At 43.3% G+C, this 16645-nt stretch overlaps 1 protein-coding gene across 1 annotated transcript; it reads right to left on the bottom strand.

Annotated features, from left to right (window-relative positions):
- Positions 1–9769: 9769 nt before the first annotated feature.
- Positions 9770–11071, bottom strand: LOC143903228 (E3 ubiquitin-protein ligase rnf146-like). The gene has a single exon (XM_077416684.1). It carries the CDS (start codon positions 10853–10855, stop codon positions 10310–10312), a length of 546 nt encoding a protein of 181 aa, XP_077272810.1. The 5' UTR covers positions 10856–11071; the 3' UTR covers positions 9770–10309.
- Positions 11072–16645: the final 5574 nt, after the last annotated feature.

Here is a 16645-nt window from a genome sequence, read left to right as displayed (position 1 = left end):
AAAAGGCATTGTTCCTTTAAGAAAAAATATGTAATTTGCAACACGCATCTGCATACTTTTTCTTGAAAGCAACTATGTCTTTTTTTCATACCGATTCGTTTCATTATTCTGTGCATAAAAGTACCGAAAACTTAATTTTTTACAAGATATTTTGTATTTTATGTCAAAATACTAGAACTTTCAAGCTTTATAATTCTAAAAAATTTTAATTTTGAAAAGCTTTCGAGATTAGCTACAAGAATATGCATTAAAAAATAGGGGTTTTTATTTAAGAAATTAAAGGTGTAGTTTACATGAGCTTTAAACGATCATCCATGGTTAAACCAATGACACCATCTTATGGCCCCCTCGAAACCAAATAACTTTTGTCTGAAACATTTTTCTCTCCCGGGCTTGGTTCTCGAGATATTCGACTGGATGGATTAAAATGGTCCACCCTGTATAATCAGATCCGAAATTTGGGTACTATAAAGTACTAACTTGGGTATACTAACATAAAGATAAGATCATATTTCCAAATTTCGGAGGATTCTACGACGGTGGACGTGGTGGTAGCACTATCAATCAAACATTTAACATGTGGTAAAATGTTTGATTGATACACACACACACACACACACACACACACACACACACACACACACACACACACACACACACACACACACACGCTTTGTTTTTCCATTACTTTTTTTTAATTTTTATTTACACGCGTCGAAGCAGAAAGTACTTTTTTTTTACACGCGTCGAAGCACGAAATTTCTTCTTGTAAATCCATGAAAAACATGGGTACAATGTATAATCAATGGACATTATATATGTTTCAACTTTTATTTATTGTATTACAATTATTAATAAAATTATATAATTTCCTTCATTCACGGTCGTACTTATTCGTATCCTGCGCCGTGACATGTCATAAGTACGTTCCGAGCTCATGTGTACCAATGGGCCTGCTTAGTCTGCCTAATTCTCTATTAACATTTTTTGTCATGTTTTGTAAAGGTTTATCTATGGTAATTTCATAAAGGAATCATTCCGCTGCTAGTCTGGCACTGTAAGGAGACATGAGAGGTGTAGCATAAGTGGGAGATGACAACATCGCCGGTGAAATACCACTACTTTCATCGTTTTCTTACTTACTCGGTTAGGCGGAGCGCGTGCCCCGAGGGCTTCGTGCCCCGGCGATCACGGTGTTCTAGAGCCAAGCGTGTCAGAGTGGCGTGAGGCCTCGCGGCCGATCGCCGTTAATACTCCCGCGTGATCCGATTCGAGGACACTGCCAAGCGGGGAGTTTGACTGGGGCGGTACATTTGTCAAAGAATAACGCAGGTGTCCTAAGGCCAGCTCAGCGAGGACAGAAACCTCGCGTAGAGCAAAAGGGCAAAAGCTGGCTTGATCTCGATGTTCAGTACGCATAGAGACTGTGAAAGCACGGCCTATCGATCCTTTTGGCTTGAAGAGTTTTCAGCAAGAGATGTCAGAAAAGTTACCACAGGAATAACTGGCTTGTGGCGGCCAAGCGTTCATAGCGACGTCGCTTTTTGATCCTTCGATGTCGTAAGACAGGTTAGTTTTACCCTACTGATGACCAGTCATTGCGATAGTAATCCTGCTCAGTACAAGAGGAACCGCAGGTTTGGACATTTGGTTCACGCACTCGGTCGAGCGGCCGGTGGTGCGAAGCTACCATCCGTGGGATTATGCCTGAACGCCTCTAAGGCCGTATTCTCTCTAGTCAAAGGTGGCAATGATATTTCTAGGAGTCTCGTGAGTCGAAAGGCTCAAAACAATGTGACACACTACTAGGTGGCCGGTCCCCTTCACCCGGGACCCGGTCGTCGCACGAGCCCGGTTTGCCGTACGGCGCCTCTACCCGTCGTCGGGATTTCACCGCTTACGACGGCACGGCGTCTAACGGTCGAACATGAGTTTCGCGAGTTCAATGTCGAGACTCGGAATCATCTGTAGACGACTTAGGTACCTGGCGGGGTGTTGTACTCGGTAGAGCAGTTACCACGCTGCGATCTGTTGAGACTCAGCCCTCGGCTTGGGGATTCGTCTTGTCGGTTAGACGAGACCCCACACACCTCTAGACTTGCTTGCTCGACGGCGAAAGCAACACGCCGCGCGGGACGTTGCAAATTCATATATTCGCCCGAGAACGAAAGCAACACGCCGCGCGGAACTTTGAGAATATATTCGCCCGAGAGCGAAAGCAACACGCCGCAAGAGGACTATGTATATTTTAGATAATTCACACCCACACGCACGCACACACACACACGCACGCATATTTGAATTTCCGTGCATTCCACGAGCCGTTGTGGTTTTCCTCTTCGGCCGCCATTCAACGCTCAGCTCAGAACTGGCACGGACTAGGGGAATCCGACTGTCTAATTAAAACAAAGCATTGCGATGGCCTCGCGGGTGTTGACGCCGTCGGGAGAGAGAGCGTCCCAGTTGCGCACAGAATAAATCGGACACAGCAGGTTGAATGAATCGGACACAGTAGAAAACGGACACACGGTGGTTGGAATCGGACACAGTGCGGATCGGACACAGTGCGGATCGGACACAGTGCGGATCGGACACAGTGCGGATCGGACACAGTTCGGATCGGACACAGTGTCGATCGGACACAGTAGGAAACGGACACAGTGCGGATCGGACACAGTGTCGATCGGACACAGTAGGAAACAGACACACAGTGGTTGCAATCGGACACAGTGCAGATCGGACACAGTGCGGATCGGACACAGTGTCGATCAGACACAGTGTCGATTGGACACACGGTGGTTGCAATCGGACACAGTGCAAATCGGACACAGTGCGGATCGGACAACGGACACAGTAGGAAACGGACACAGTGCGGATCGGACACAGTGCGAATCGGACACAGTAGGAAACGGACACAGTGCGGATCGGACACAGTGCGGATCGGACACAGTGTCGATCGGACACAGTAGGAAACGGACACACGGTGGTTGCAATTGGACACAGTGCAGATCGGACACAAGGCGGATCGGACACAGTGTCGATCGGACACACGGTGGTTGCAATCGGACACAGTGCGAATCGGACACAGTGCGGATCGGACACAGTGTCGATCGGACACAGTAGGAAACGGACACAGTGCGGATCGGACACAGTGCGGATTGGACACAGTGTCGATCGGACACAGTAGGAGCTTTCCAGCAAGCGACACAAGTCGACACAGGTATCGTTTAGTCTTTGTTACTCATTGCCAAAAAAGAAAGATAGAACGACGTTTGTGTCAGTTTGTGTTGTAACCGAACGATGTTTTATCGGGTCACGAGAGACGCTAATTTGTCCTTAAAGTCATCGGTCGCCACTCGGTTTTACCTATTTCTACCGAGAAGGTAAGTATCCTGGCTGTAAACGACTATATGGTTCCTCAATATGTTGAAACAATTCAAATTTCAAAATCCCGCCACGGGGTCCTCTTCACCATCGCCTGTTATCAGGGACTTGATATCTATCGCCTCCCGATGTCGTCCAGGTTCGGAGATTGGGCGTCACCCGCTCGATCAGGTAAGTACGAGTACGATAATTCCCTAATTCCATCTAAATATTGAATTCCCGCCAGGTGGTCTCCATCTGGGGCGTCTCCTCTCGGATCTGTGCCATCAATCGCCAGGCTGGGTCAACGTGGGGCCAAGATGGCGCGACACTCGCTCAATCGGCTAAGTTCCAACATCGAAGGTTCAACAAACTAACTAATTCTCTTTTATTTTCAGGTTTTTTACTACACGGTCCTCATCCCCCTCGCCGATGCTATGGATCAACGCTGCCTTCGATGCCCAAGGTCACCGCGTATAGGGTATACCGCGTCACCCCGAGAACTGTCGCCCGAACCCCAACTAATGTTATAAACTTTTAGCTTTTCGCGGCGCGGTCTTCATCAGTGACCTTCCCGGAAGTAAACCCGATGATGATTTGCGATCCGGATGGACTCCTTCACAAGATGGCGCGACACTCCGCTTGGTCAGGTAAGTAGAAGGTGAGAAATCGTAAACTTCGTATTTATGTTCACAAATGATTCTTCCATTTATTCATTATTATCGTTTCACATAGTTGGTTGTTAACAATTATTGATTTCGCACAAGATGGCGGTCGCACGTCTCGCAAAGTGCGAAGTGTTCGTTTACGGTACGTTCAAACCTTCCGCCTTTTATATCGGCGGCAGTAACGCGTTTCGCGGGCGTTGCCGGTTGTTATGAGCGCTGAGGTGAGTTATAATCGTAATCCGGTTCGTAATCGCGATTGTTCGAACGATACTTCGTGATATACGCGCAAGACAAACATGTTATACCTTCGAGCGTTCCCGACAAACTGCCTCGAGCAGTCCTGCTCTCTCGGGCTCCCTACCTACGGCAAGTTACCCCCACCATGGGATATCGGCCGCTTTCTCCTCGCGGTACTTTTCCGTTCGCCGCGTTAACAATGGTTGTTTACCAGTTTCGCATCGCCAGGTGTGCGCCAGATGTTCGTCGCTACGCAGTTACAATAGATGTTGTTCACTCCTGGCTATGCCCTATGCTCGCGGTGGAAATTTCCACTCGGAGTACTATGTACTCGACGCCCTGAGACGGACACCGGGTAGTGGTTTTCCATCTCCCGCAATTTTCGTTTTGGGACGACGCCGACCCGTGCGCACGTCCTCTCCTATGTTGTTTTACGCGACCCCGGGTCAACTTCCCGAAGAAGATGTCCGCGTGGCGATCGCGACCTTTGCCGTTGACGGCAACCCCCTAGTCTCCCTTCCACGGACCTTCCCAACCCGATTCCGGCCTGAGACCCCGTGGACGACGTCAGGTTGCCTAGTTCCGGCGACATGTCGCCGGATCTCCCGTCCGGGCGGTCGGATTTTGGCGCCGACCTATTCCCTGGGTGTACCAGGTCGGGTTTAGCGAGACCCGCTGGTCTTTCCCCGTAGATGACGCTCAGTTGCTCATCTGGTCTCCTGGTGGCCGTATCACGCTCCAACTTAGTCGATTCTCTCCCGCTCGGTTTCGCGGTTCGAACTCCGCTGTGACACCTGTCGCAGTGCCCCGAATTCTCTTACCCGGGTACCCTGTCGCGCTAGCTCGCGACCCAGTGCGCGAATCACGTCGATTTTCGGTGGGTCACCTTATTTCGGCTTCGTAATGCGGACCGCGTACCTACCGTTCTCGCGGCGCACGCTATTTTATCACTCCGGTGCCTTGTCGCGCTAACTCGTGACCCAGTGTACGGATCGCGTCGATTTTCCGTGGGTCACCTTATTTCGGCTCCGTAATGCGGACCACGTACCTACCGTTCTCACGGCGCACGCTATTCTATCGCTCCGGTGCCCTGTCGCGCTGACTCGTGACGCAGTGTACGGATCGTGTCGATTTTCGGTGGGTCACCTTATTTCGGCTCCGTAATGCGGACCGCGTACCTACCGTTCTCGCGGCGCACGCTATTCTATCGCTCCGGTGCCCTGTCGCGCTAACTCGTGACCCAGTGTGCGGATCGCGTCGGTTTTTCATGAGTCACTTTCTCTGTACTTCGTCGTGCGGACCACGTCGAAAATTGTGTTTGGCTCGACCGCCGTATATATATTTGCGCGTCACCGCGATCCATGCGCGAGAAACAAATTAAAATTTTCTACGGCCGGGCCGTGTGCCTTTCGGCCGATAAGGAAACTGAAATAATAATCGAATCGGGAAAAATCTACCTTACTTTTTAATTCTTACACACTACATGGAGCCGCTGCTCCGCGAGCACGGTCGCAAACTTACTACTATTCGCGCCGGACGGACCTTCTAATATAAAATAAACGAAAATGAAATTGGCTTACCCCCTTTCACCCCGCGAATCTAATCGGGTAACAAAATATTCCTAGGCCGGGGCGTCTTCTATCTTCTTCGCGGAATTCTTTCCGGAAGAGATGTTCCCGAACTCCTTGTCCAGCTCGTCCTGTTTGTCTGGCGTCGTTACCTGCGGCGCCACCGTCCTTATTCCTGTTTCCTGTCGGTTGGTCGACACGGGGCGTGCGGTTGCAGTGTCACTTGCTGGAAAGCTCCCAGTGTCGATCGGACACACGGTGGTTGCAATCGGACACAGTGCAGATCGGACACAGTGCGGATCGGACACAGTAGGAAACGGACACAGTGCGGATTGGACACAGTGTCGATCGAACACAGTAGGAATCGGACACACGGTGGTAGCAATCGGACACATTGCAGATCGGACACAAGGCGGATTGGACACAGTGTCGATCGGACACACGGTGGTTGCAATCGGACACAGTGCAGATCAAACTCAGTGCGGATCGGACACAATGTCGATCGGACACAGTAGGAAACGGACACACGGTGGTTGCAATCTGACACAGTGCAGATCGGACACAGTGCGGATCGGACACAGTGTCGATTGGACACAAAGCCGATCGGACACAGTGGCGATAAGAAGTAATCTAATATATGTAAATTCTTTATTCAAGTAATCTATGTAACCCTTTATTCAATTATTCAATTAACTAAATTTTTACAATATGTGTTAAATTTTAAGTAGTATTTATGTCACTTTGATACATTGATAATATAAACTTATTCCGTGACAGTTTTTCTAACCTCAATATAACATATATGTGATCAAATATGTGCGTGCGTGCGTGCGTGCGCGCGTCGCGCATAATTAAACTAAAGAAACTCCCAGCGCGTGAGTCCTAACTGCTTGAATCGAAATGCTTGGTTATTCTACATGATTTAACTGTTTAATGATTTTCGTTAAAGCAGGGCACATACACACGTGTGACGTCACACGGCACGCTCCCGCTCGCGCTATTTCTCCATCGTAGATGTTTCTCCCCCGTCTCCCGGTTGCGCGCGTCTTCTCGTTCGCGCGGTCTCTTTCGCTCCCGTTCGCGTTATCTCTCCCTCGCACGTTCTCGCTCGCTCCCGGCCCCCGTTCGCGCGCGTCTTCTCATTCGCGCGGTCTCTCTCTCCCCCGTTCGCGTTCTCGTTCAGAAATTATACAAAAACTACAAATAGAAAAATTGCTTACCACCGCTTGATTTCAACTTAAAACCCCCGGCTCTTGAGTCACCTTCCGCACTGTGTGTGACACAACATTTATTGTCTTTTTATTGTTACATTTATTGTTACACTTATTGTTACACTTATTGTTAATCTCTTAGCAGTATAGGTTTCTTAATTTTAGATAATATACACTTAAAATATTTCTCCAGACACTTCCATTTCTTCAGGCACATATAGTTCTATCTTGATAAAAAGAGAACGTTTCTCTTACGAGGATGAACCAATTTATTTGGAAATCGAGAAAATCTTGATGCGATCGGAGATCGGCGATTCCGATCTCGCGACGGAATAGATATCGCACTACGTCGACTCTCTTCTTATACAATCTGCTACAGTTTCTCATCTGCGGTTGGCTAATTTTCACAATCTTGAATTTAGAATTACGTATCGGTTTGCAAAGTTTTGCGTACTCGCTCATATCGGTAGGCTTTGATATACAGCTCTTAAGATGGCGAACCAATTGTTGTATAAACTGCACGATCAAGCACACCAACCGACTCTCACTTCTAGTCCTCGACTGCTGAGCGTACCTTCAAATTCATCCTTCTACAACACACTATTGTCACATCGTTTGTTTATCATATCTAATTTCATCTCAGCATCCATACAATTGCACCTTCCGAAAAATCTGTGATTTTGCACGTGTGCGATGAAGTCACCCGCGAGACATATTCTCGAAAACGATATCGCGCCATTGACTTTCAGTGATTTGATCTATAAAACAGCTAAAAACAGCTCTTGAACAGCTAAAAACAGCTATCAAACAGCTCTTGAACAGCTATCAAACAACTAAAACAGATATCTGTATAACAGCGATCTGTATTACTGCGATCTGTATAACTGCTATTGAACCGCTATCAAACTTCTTTTAAACAATTAAAAACAGCTTTTAAACAGCTATCAAACAACTAAAACAATTATCAGTATAACAGCGATCAGTATAACAGCGATCTGTATAACTGCGATCTGTATAACTGCTATTGAACCGCTATCAAACTTCTTTTAAACAACTAAAAACAGCTTTTAAACAGCTATCAAACAACTAAAACAGTTATCTGTATAACAGCGATCTGTATAACTGCTATTGAACCGCTATCAAACTTCTTTTAAACAACTAAAAACAGCTTTTAAATAGCTATCAAACAAAACAGTTATCTGTATAACAGCGATCTGTATAACTGCGATCTGTATAACTGCTATTGAACCGTTATCAAACTTATTTTAAACAACTAAAAACAGCTCTTGAACAGCTAAAACATCTATATTATACTACAAAGTATGTGGAAAAAGGAAATAAAACGTTTATATATACATATATAGTTTATTTCAAAAAATCATAATTTATCTGGTGTCGCGACCACCAGTTAAATATTTTTAATACATTTTGCAACGCGCAATTCTTAACATGTTTTTCGCATCTTACAGTATTAGTAACATCTATATTATGTAAAGATTCGATATCTTCATAATCTGCATCCAAAGTCTCAATTTTTAGATTTTTTCTCGCTTTATTCTCAAGCAGATCCACCAGCCATTCTCGTTTCTGGCATCCCTTGACGTACACAAGAGTCGACGTCTCGTTGCCCTCTCCAAGTACGGCCGATGTAATTAGATGTTTCGCCATGCTGTACGGCATGTTTCCATCCTCCCATCGTAGTCCATGGTGATTCGCAATCAACCAGGAAGCGCATGACTTGTCGGATTTCATGAGGAGATTCCATGGCATGGGACACGTAAAAATGTAATGTGCCAAAACGGTCCCGTTTCTCAGAACCGCCACCTCTTTCACGACAAATTTCATCCCGACGGTAAATCCTTGCAGATCGATAAACGTCGGTACAATCATGTCGAAACGATGAAGCAATCTGTATCTTATCGCGGTACATCAGTGTCTCTTATATTGCAATATCTGCTGATATTGCAATTTACATGATTTTGAGCACTACGTTCGACAACGGACAGTATTCGATTACGCGATCATGCAAGATGAGACAATAGGCGATAGTATTTGCCGGTACATTCTCTTTGCAGTCAAATTCTATTCGCACATCCACAGTGGTGCTCTTGACAGATTCGTTTTGTCGCGAGCAATCAATGACTACAAAAGGTCTTTTTGTCAGGAATGTAACCACGGTGCAAAGCGTATCGAAGCAGTCTTATCAGTAATAAGCTTTACGAAAACGCGCACACATATCGAAAAGGACGGAGTATTGATTTTTGACAAAATCCAGATTTATGTCATCGTACGGATAAAATTCAGAATTTATATAAAGTTTTACGTTAAACGTTTCACATTAAATTAAACGTTTAATGATCGCGCGACGAGTGCGGCACGCGCATTCTTATCGAGAGTTACCGCTCTGTAATTCTAAACCGCTGACGGTGGACAAGGGAACGGTAGACAGAAGGAAAGATAATTTTAGATACAATGATATGCATTTAGTATAAATTTATTTCTCATGTAATGCATCGTGTATAATATTATTTGCAGCATACGCCAACAGTTCACACAATCAATAATTGAATTTTTATCATAAAATTCACGCAAGATTCTAACTGCATTACATTTATCGGTAATACAATTTTAGCGTAAAATTGTTATAAATTGTTTAAATTTTTCACTTACGCCATGAACATTTTGGCATAGTTGAAAATACACATTTTCAACGCAATGTTCTAGTTCGAACAGGAAGAGTACGGTTGACGGTTTTATGTACAAACTGGTGCCGCACGACGTCAATTTTACAATATCTGCGTCGCGTATTTTTAACGAGTTCCAAATCTCGAAACGCTAGCGATGATGGTGCAGGCGACTGCACGAGTCGCTGAATACCTGCACGTTTTTCGATGAATATCACCCACATTGTATGAGGCAGAATTTTTCCAAAATCTTTTCCAAATCTTTTCCAAAATACGAGGCGTGTGGCGGGGTTTATCAAAACTGAAAAAAATACAGTTTATAAAAGTTTTTTTTTGCACAAGTATATACGAAAATCAGCGGTACTTACTCATTGTGCTATTTCTCGCACGTGACTCGATCACACGCTGAACAATATCGTGTGCAATGTTGAACATGATTGTGCATGCATGTATATACCCGATATCAAGTATTTGTATAATGCTGTATGAAACCAATGAATATAGTTGAGTATGTTGTTAAATATGGGTTTGGAAGTGGATCTTCAATCTTAACGGACAAATAATCCATTTTACAAATGTTATTGTACACCCAAGACTCCCCTGCACGGAGCATCTTTTCTGTCACGTTTGATATTACGTTTGTAACGTGGGTTGTATTTTCTATATTGACATTTCTTTTCAAAGTCAATTACGTAAAGCATGCCACAGATCAAAAGTTCGCATTGCGCGTCCCCTAGTTTGTAAATAATCTCCAGATCATTGCTTGTCCTCGAATCATATTTCCACCAACCATTTCGACCTTCGTAAAACCATTGGTACTCTTCCTCGGGATGTTCCGACTCCTTCTGAGGCTCCTCCACTTCCACCAGCTGAGGTCTTTCGAGAAAATCCGGTGGGATCTCTTGACGACACATCGGACACCGCTTGCTCTGATTAGCGACACCCTTTACGCACAGATAGCAGTATATATGGCTGCAGGGTAATCGTGCTGGATGGATACAAGGCTGCAGGCATACTGCGCATTCTGGCACAACAGTGGGATCTTCCTTTTCCTCGGAATCCTTATCCTTCTCTTTAATGCCGCCGCCAGATTTCTCCGACACGTCGAGCTTCGCTTGCGCCATGGCAGGACGAATCGCGCGACCGCCGTCAGGGTCAGAGTCTCATCCGATACAGCTCTCATGCATGAACGACATAGTGCAAGTGCACCACCCATTGAATAATAAAAAAATAGTACGCATTCTTTTGTATGTAAATTTAGTGCAACGATTTCCTCACGCGACACAATTCTTTCAATGACTTTTTTACGACCATCTTCTTCATCGCTGAAATAATCACTGTCGTCCGTTAACGCGCGATCCATATCGGAATTATTATCATCTTGCTATACTTTTTTCCAATCGATGTACTGACGCGTAGACTTTCAAATCACAAACTGTGATTTTGACTCGCTTTATTCTTTCTTATATACTTTTTCTATTGCCTTTTCCTCTCGTTCCCCCACTAGAGCATCGCGTATTGTTTCTTCTGTTTTAGTGCATGGTGTGCATACACTGCAAATTGTGCAATTTCACATAAGTCAATGGAGCGATATTGTTTTCAAGAACATGTCGCGACATGTCTCGCGATGATTTTTGCAAATTTTGCAAATAGCGCCGATGTATGGCTGCTGCAATTATACAGATCAAATCACCGAAAGTCAGTGTTATGATATCGTTTTCAAGAACATACGCTCAGTAGTCGAGAATTGGAAGGCGTGAGTACAACAAATTGTGTTAGAAAAAAGATCGTGTAATATCATGTGTTTTGTAGAAATACCGCGAGAAATTAGATTGAAGAGAGCGGTGATAAACGTGCAATCAATAGACAATGCATGTTTCACATGGTCAGTGGTGGCTGCTCTGCATCCAGCCCAAAGAAATGCAGAACGGGAATCGTCGTATCCACATTACACGTCGGTGCTAAATCTTACGGACATTGAGCTTCCAATGACGTTGAATCAAATTAAAAATTTTGAAAATCACAACGACATCTCCATCAACGTGTTTAGCATCGAGAAAAAAAACATGGAACTTGCAATCCTGCCAATACGGGTTACTGATCGAAAGATGGACAGACAAGTAAATCTGCTGTATGTGCATGACGATAACGTGGGACATTTTGCATGGATTAAGAACCTATCTCGACTCGTGAGCTCGCAAATCAACAGGCACCGTGGTCGGAAATACTTTTGCGATCGGTGAGTATACATCTTAATAAATAATAAAAATAATTTTTACGTAAAAGATATATAAAAAATTTCATTATTTACAGATGTTTGCACTATTTCTACACGAGCGAGAAATTGGAAGCCTACACTAGTAGATATATCAATAACAGTCCTAGGCCGGGGATCTCAGGGGGGGTGAGGGGCGGGGGGGAGAACTCGCGGCCGAGGGGTCTGCCGGGGGGGAGGGGGACGACTCGTTGTGAGGGGGAACGGGTGGGACGACTCGTTGGTGAAGGGGAGCGGGGGGGGTCGGCGAGCGTGTCGGGACATGTTTATTAAATATTAATAAACATATCTCGTATTGACAAGCTGTACCGCCGGGGGGGGGGGTCGTCACTTTATCGGCGCGGGGGTATTACAAAAGCGCCGTTCGGTTGCTGGAATTTTTTATCGGCAAATATAAACAAAACAGCGAGTTAGACATTTGACTCCGCAATGATCTCACCCTTCTAGAACATGCGAGCCGCCATTCGGTTACGGCGTCTCACTACAAAAGCGAGCGTCGATGGCCCTACGACGATAAAATAGCCGAGGTAGACAATTGATAAAATTTGTCACCGATGACGATTTAACCGTTGCGGAGTCCTCTTCATGTTTTTTTCTAGGAAGAGCCGCTGCCGATTACGATTTAACCATCGCGGCGGTATTCGGTTATGGCGGCATATTACAAAATGCGAGCGCCGATATCCGGATGCTGGAATGTATAAACAAAATATGTCTAACGATAATTATACGAACGCATAGCATCCGTTGTCGCCAGGATGATTATGGATCCACATCTTGTGGATCAGTCTTCGGCTAGTTTTCGCGACGCGAACGTTCATATTCGAGGGTGAAGTTTTTTGTGTCAAGTATTCAATACAGAAAAATATTTTTCACGATAAAGGAGATGACAATAATTCCGATATGGATCGCGAGTTAACGGACAACAGTGACTACTTCAGTGATGAAGACAACAATCATAAAGAAGTCATCGATAGAATAGTGCTAAATTTACGTGAAAGACATTGCGTAATATATTTTTATTATTCAACGGGTGGTGCACTTGCACTATGTGCTCCGTGTATGATTGCTCTATGGGACCTTGATTTCGGCATGTACGCTCGCTTAAAACACTTCGTTGAGAGACGCGGAACGACGCATGGCCGGTATTGTTCAAGATGTCGTGAATCATTGTTTATGATATTTCCGCGTAATATGTGCCCGATTTGCACACGATAAGAAAAAAAACATTATCGCGGCTCTTAAAAGTTGATACTTGGGGCTAAAGTTCTTGTGGCGAGTAAGCGGTATAAAAAAACATTTTTTTTTTTCAAAAAAACAGTGAACAATAATTTTGAGGCAACAATGGATGTAGATTCATCCGACGAGGATCGTCCGTTGTCGCCGGACAGCACCTATAACAGCGATGAAGACAATAACCGTAGAGAAGTTATGAAAAAAATAGTGTCGCGTCCCGAATTTTTAGCGTTGGATGGACGTACGAAGTGTTGCGCAATTTATTTTTATTTTGAATACGGCTCAGATAACTTGTGTTATTCGTGTATGATCGCTTTACCAGACACTGGTGAGCACATACGTGAACGTCGAGAGCATGTAACCGAGCCGTACGACGTAATGACCATTCAATTTTGCACAGATTGTCGTAATACTCCATTGTTTCAAATATATCCATGCAACATGTGCCTGATTTGCATGAAGTAATAAAAACATTATCGCGAGTGGGACATTATACATAACGTGCACAACATGGTGTGGATAATTGAAGAGGAATCTGTGGAGCCTCCAAAATCTGACGATGATATACAAATGGAATGTATTACAACAGATATCACCGATGGTTTGCGTGAAGAAGATCAAGGAGTGAAATTGACGGATGTGCAACGAATATCGCCGGTGCAGTTTCTTTGCGATCGCGAACTCGGTATACGCGGAACCGGTCAACGCTTCGCTAGACAAAGAGTCGTTATCAATACCGATTCTCTTTATAAGTGGGATTCTAACGTTAAACGAAAAGTGTATCGACGGCTGCGGGACGAGTGCGTTAGCGAGGAAGAATCACGTGCAGCTCGCCGTGCTGACGTTGTGCCGTATCATATTAGACCTATTGTTGACTATCGCTATTGGGCGTCTAAATTTTGTGAACAGCTCTATGATTGTGAAGCAACATACATTAAGATTCATACAGGTATTGGGAAATACGTCGAATTGGTGGTGATGAACAATTCGATACGTTTGTATATGTACCCTTACCCTTATCTCAATAATCCTAATCATCTATTGATGCTTCAAAAAACCTTTAAACGTGACTGTGATGATGTTGATAATTGGGAGAATAATGTCCCTTACTTCTTGCCTCATTATGTTATGTCTGACTACTATCGCATTCAAAGTGGCAAACGATATTGTTCAGCGTGCGATCGAATCACGTGCAAGTGCTCCATCGAAGAATGTGACGTTATTTAAAAAAGACAATATTAAAAAACAAAAACATGGAACATCTCGATAAAACGGAACGCGACCTGGTGGAAGAATCCAACCAAATCGCTACCTTGGACGAATATCTCGCATGGGAACAGCGATGCGAGAAGTTTATTGAGCAGCTCGAAGAAGACTGTCGTTCCAAACGTCCGCGGCTCTCAGACGGCTCTCAGACTGTCGGAAACAGGTCATCTTTAGTAGCAAGAATCGCGCGACTCGATGGTGCGAAGACTCTATTACAGAGACGGTTCGTACATATCGGTGGTGAGCATGCGGCGGGCAGTAGTAGCGGTAACGAAAACGCGGAAAGACTCGTTTGGTGAGACATCGATGCCGCGTTCGAATGGCGTGTATTGACCGGTGCGGTGATAAATATCAATTACATCGAACCGCAAAAATTTCTCGAAGACGCCGAAGTCATCGTGCTCGATCGTGTGCGGAACGTCATGCAAAGACACGCAAGTGTAAAGATAAACACCGTGTTCAACGGCGAGTTTATGACGGGTGACAAACGTGCGAATAAAAGTGTCAGCACGGGAAACCGTGAACTCTTTCGTGCGTCCGATCTGCGCGAGTGGTACGAGCGACACGTTATCGAGCCTACTTTATCGCGTCTCGAAGAGTTTCAGGAACGCGATAACGGATGGGCGTTGTCGCGTATACTCAATACAAAAAAGATGTGATATCTCTTTAAGTTAGAGCGCCAATTACAGAGAGAACATGTATATTGCCTCAAAAAATAATTGTTGCACTACATTGAAAAATCTTTACATTGTGTCAATTAGAAAAGAATGTATAATAACAATTTTATAAGATTAAAAAATTTTATTTAAATTTAACAAGGGAATACAAGATATTTAAATACAAAGTTATTTACATGTGTATTTTTTAATGGCCACAAAGAATTACAGAAGTAACAATACAAAATAAAAATATTTTATTAAAATACATAAATTTTTCTTGTAAAAAAACTTGGCGCTGCTAGACCTTTTAAAAAAATAAAAACAACAATAAATAAAAATAATTCAGAGAAGAATACAATGGGAGTAATATTAAATGATTATCAGCGTGGATGTGGGAGTGAGTGATATGGGTGTGCGTGACTACGCGGACGGCGGATAATGCGGCTTATAATTAAGTATAGAATAAGTTTATTTATTTATTTAAAATTTCGAGGTCTAGCAGCGCCAAGTTTTTTTACAAGAAAAATTTATGTATTTTAATAAAATATTTTTATTTTGTACTGTTACTTCTGTAATTCTTTGTGGCCATTAAAAAATACACATGTAAATAACTTTGTATTTAAATATCTTGTATTCCCTTGTTAAATTTAAATAAAATTTTTAATTTTATAAAATTGTTATTATACATTTTTTTCTAATTGACACAATGTAAAGATTTTTCAATGTAGTGCAACAATTATTTTTTGAGGCAATATACATGTTCTCTCTGTAATTGGCGCTCTAACTTAAAGAGATATCATATCTTTTTTGTAATTGTAATAGATCACTTGAAGCGCGACTCTTCTTTTTGATAAGGTAACATAATTTTGTGACGTGTATCACTTGGGTTATAATTTTTCGGAAATAAAGATACTACTGCTTAGATTTTTTCGAGATTTTTCGAGATATAAAGATCTACCACTTGTTACTTAGGTTTTTTTGAGGTATAATACTACCACTTTCTTTTTTTTTTTAGGTAACAACATATACACTACTATACGTGTACTTGGCGCCTTTTTTTACCTTTTTTTTAAAAAAGGTAATTTTGTACGGATATCACGCCTTTTTGTAGTATATTACGCATTGTATAAACAGTATGTACAGGATAAAGCTATTTGGAGGTATAATACTACCACTTTGTTTTTTTCGAGGTAACAACATAACAGGGTAACAACATAATACATATACACTATTATGCGTGTACTTGGCGCTCATTTTACCTTTTTTTTAAAAAAGTAATTTTGTACGGATATCACGCCTTTTTGTAGTGTTACGCAACTTAATCTTATAAACAATATATCTTATAATTTCATAAACCGTATATAATACAAGGTATGAAGCTAAAAGTGTTACGGACTATTATTTCTAAAGAAAACAACAATTTAATATTTTGCTCAGTTTTTTAAAAATAATAATCTGTAACCCTTTTAGTTGTACACCTT

This window comes from Temnothorax americanus, unplaced genomic scaffold (assembly GCF_048541705.1).
Source record: "Temnothorax americanus isolate GAGA-0224 unplaced genomic scaffold, ASM4854170v1 Scaffold44, whole genome shotgun sequence".
NCBI lineage: Eukaryota > Metazoa > Arthropoda > Insecta > Hymenoptera > Formicidae > Temnothorax > Temnothorax americanus.
Note: the sequence above shows the minus strand (reverse complement) of the source record. Positions and strands in the feature narration are given on the sequence as shown.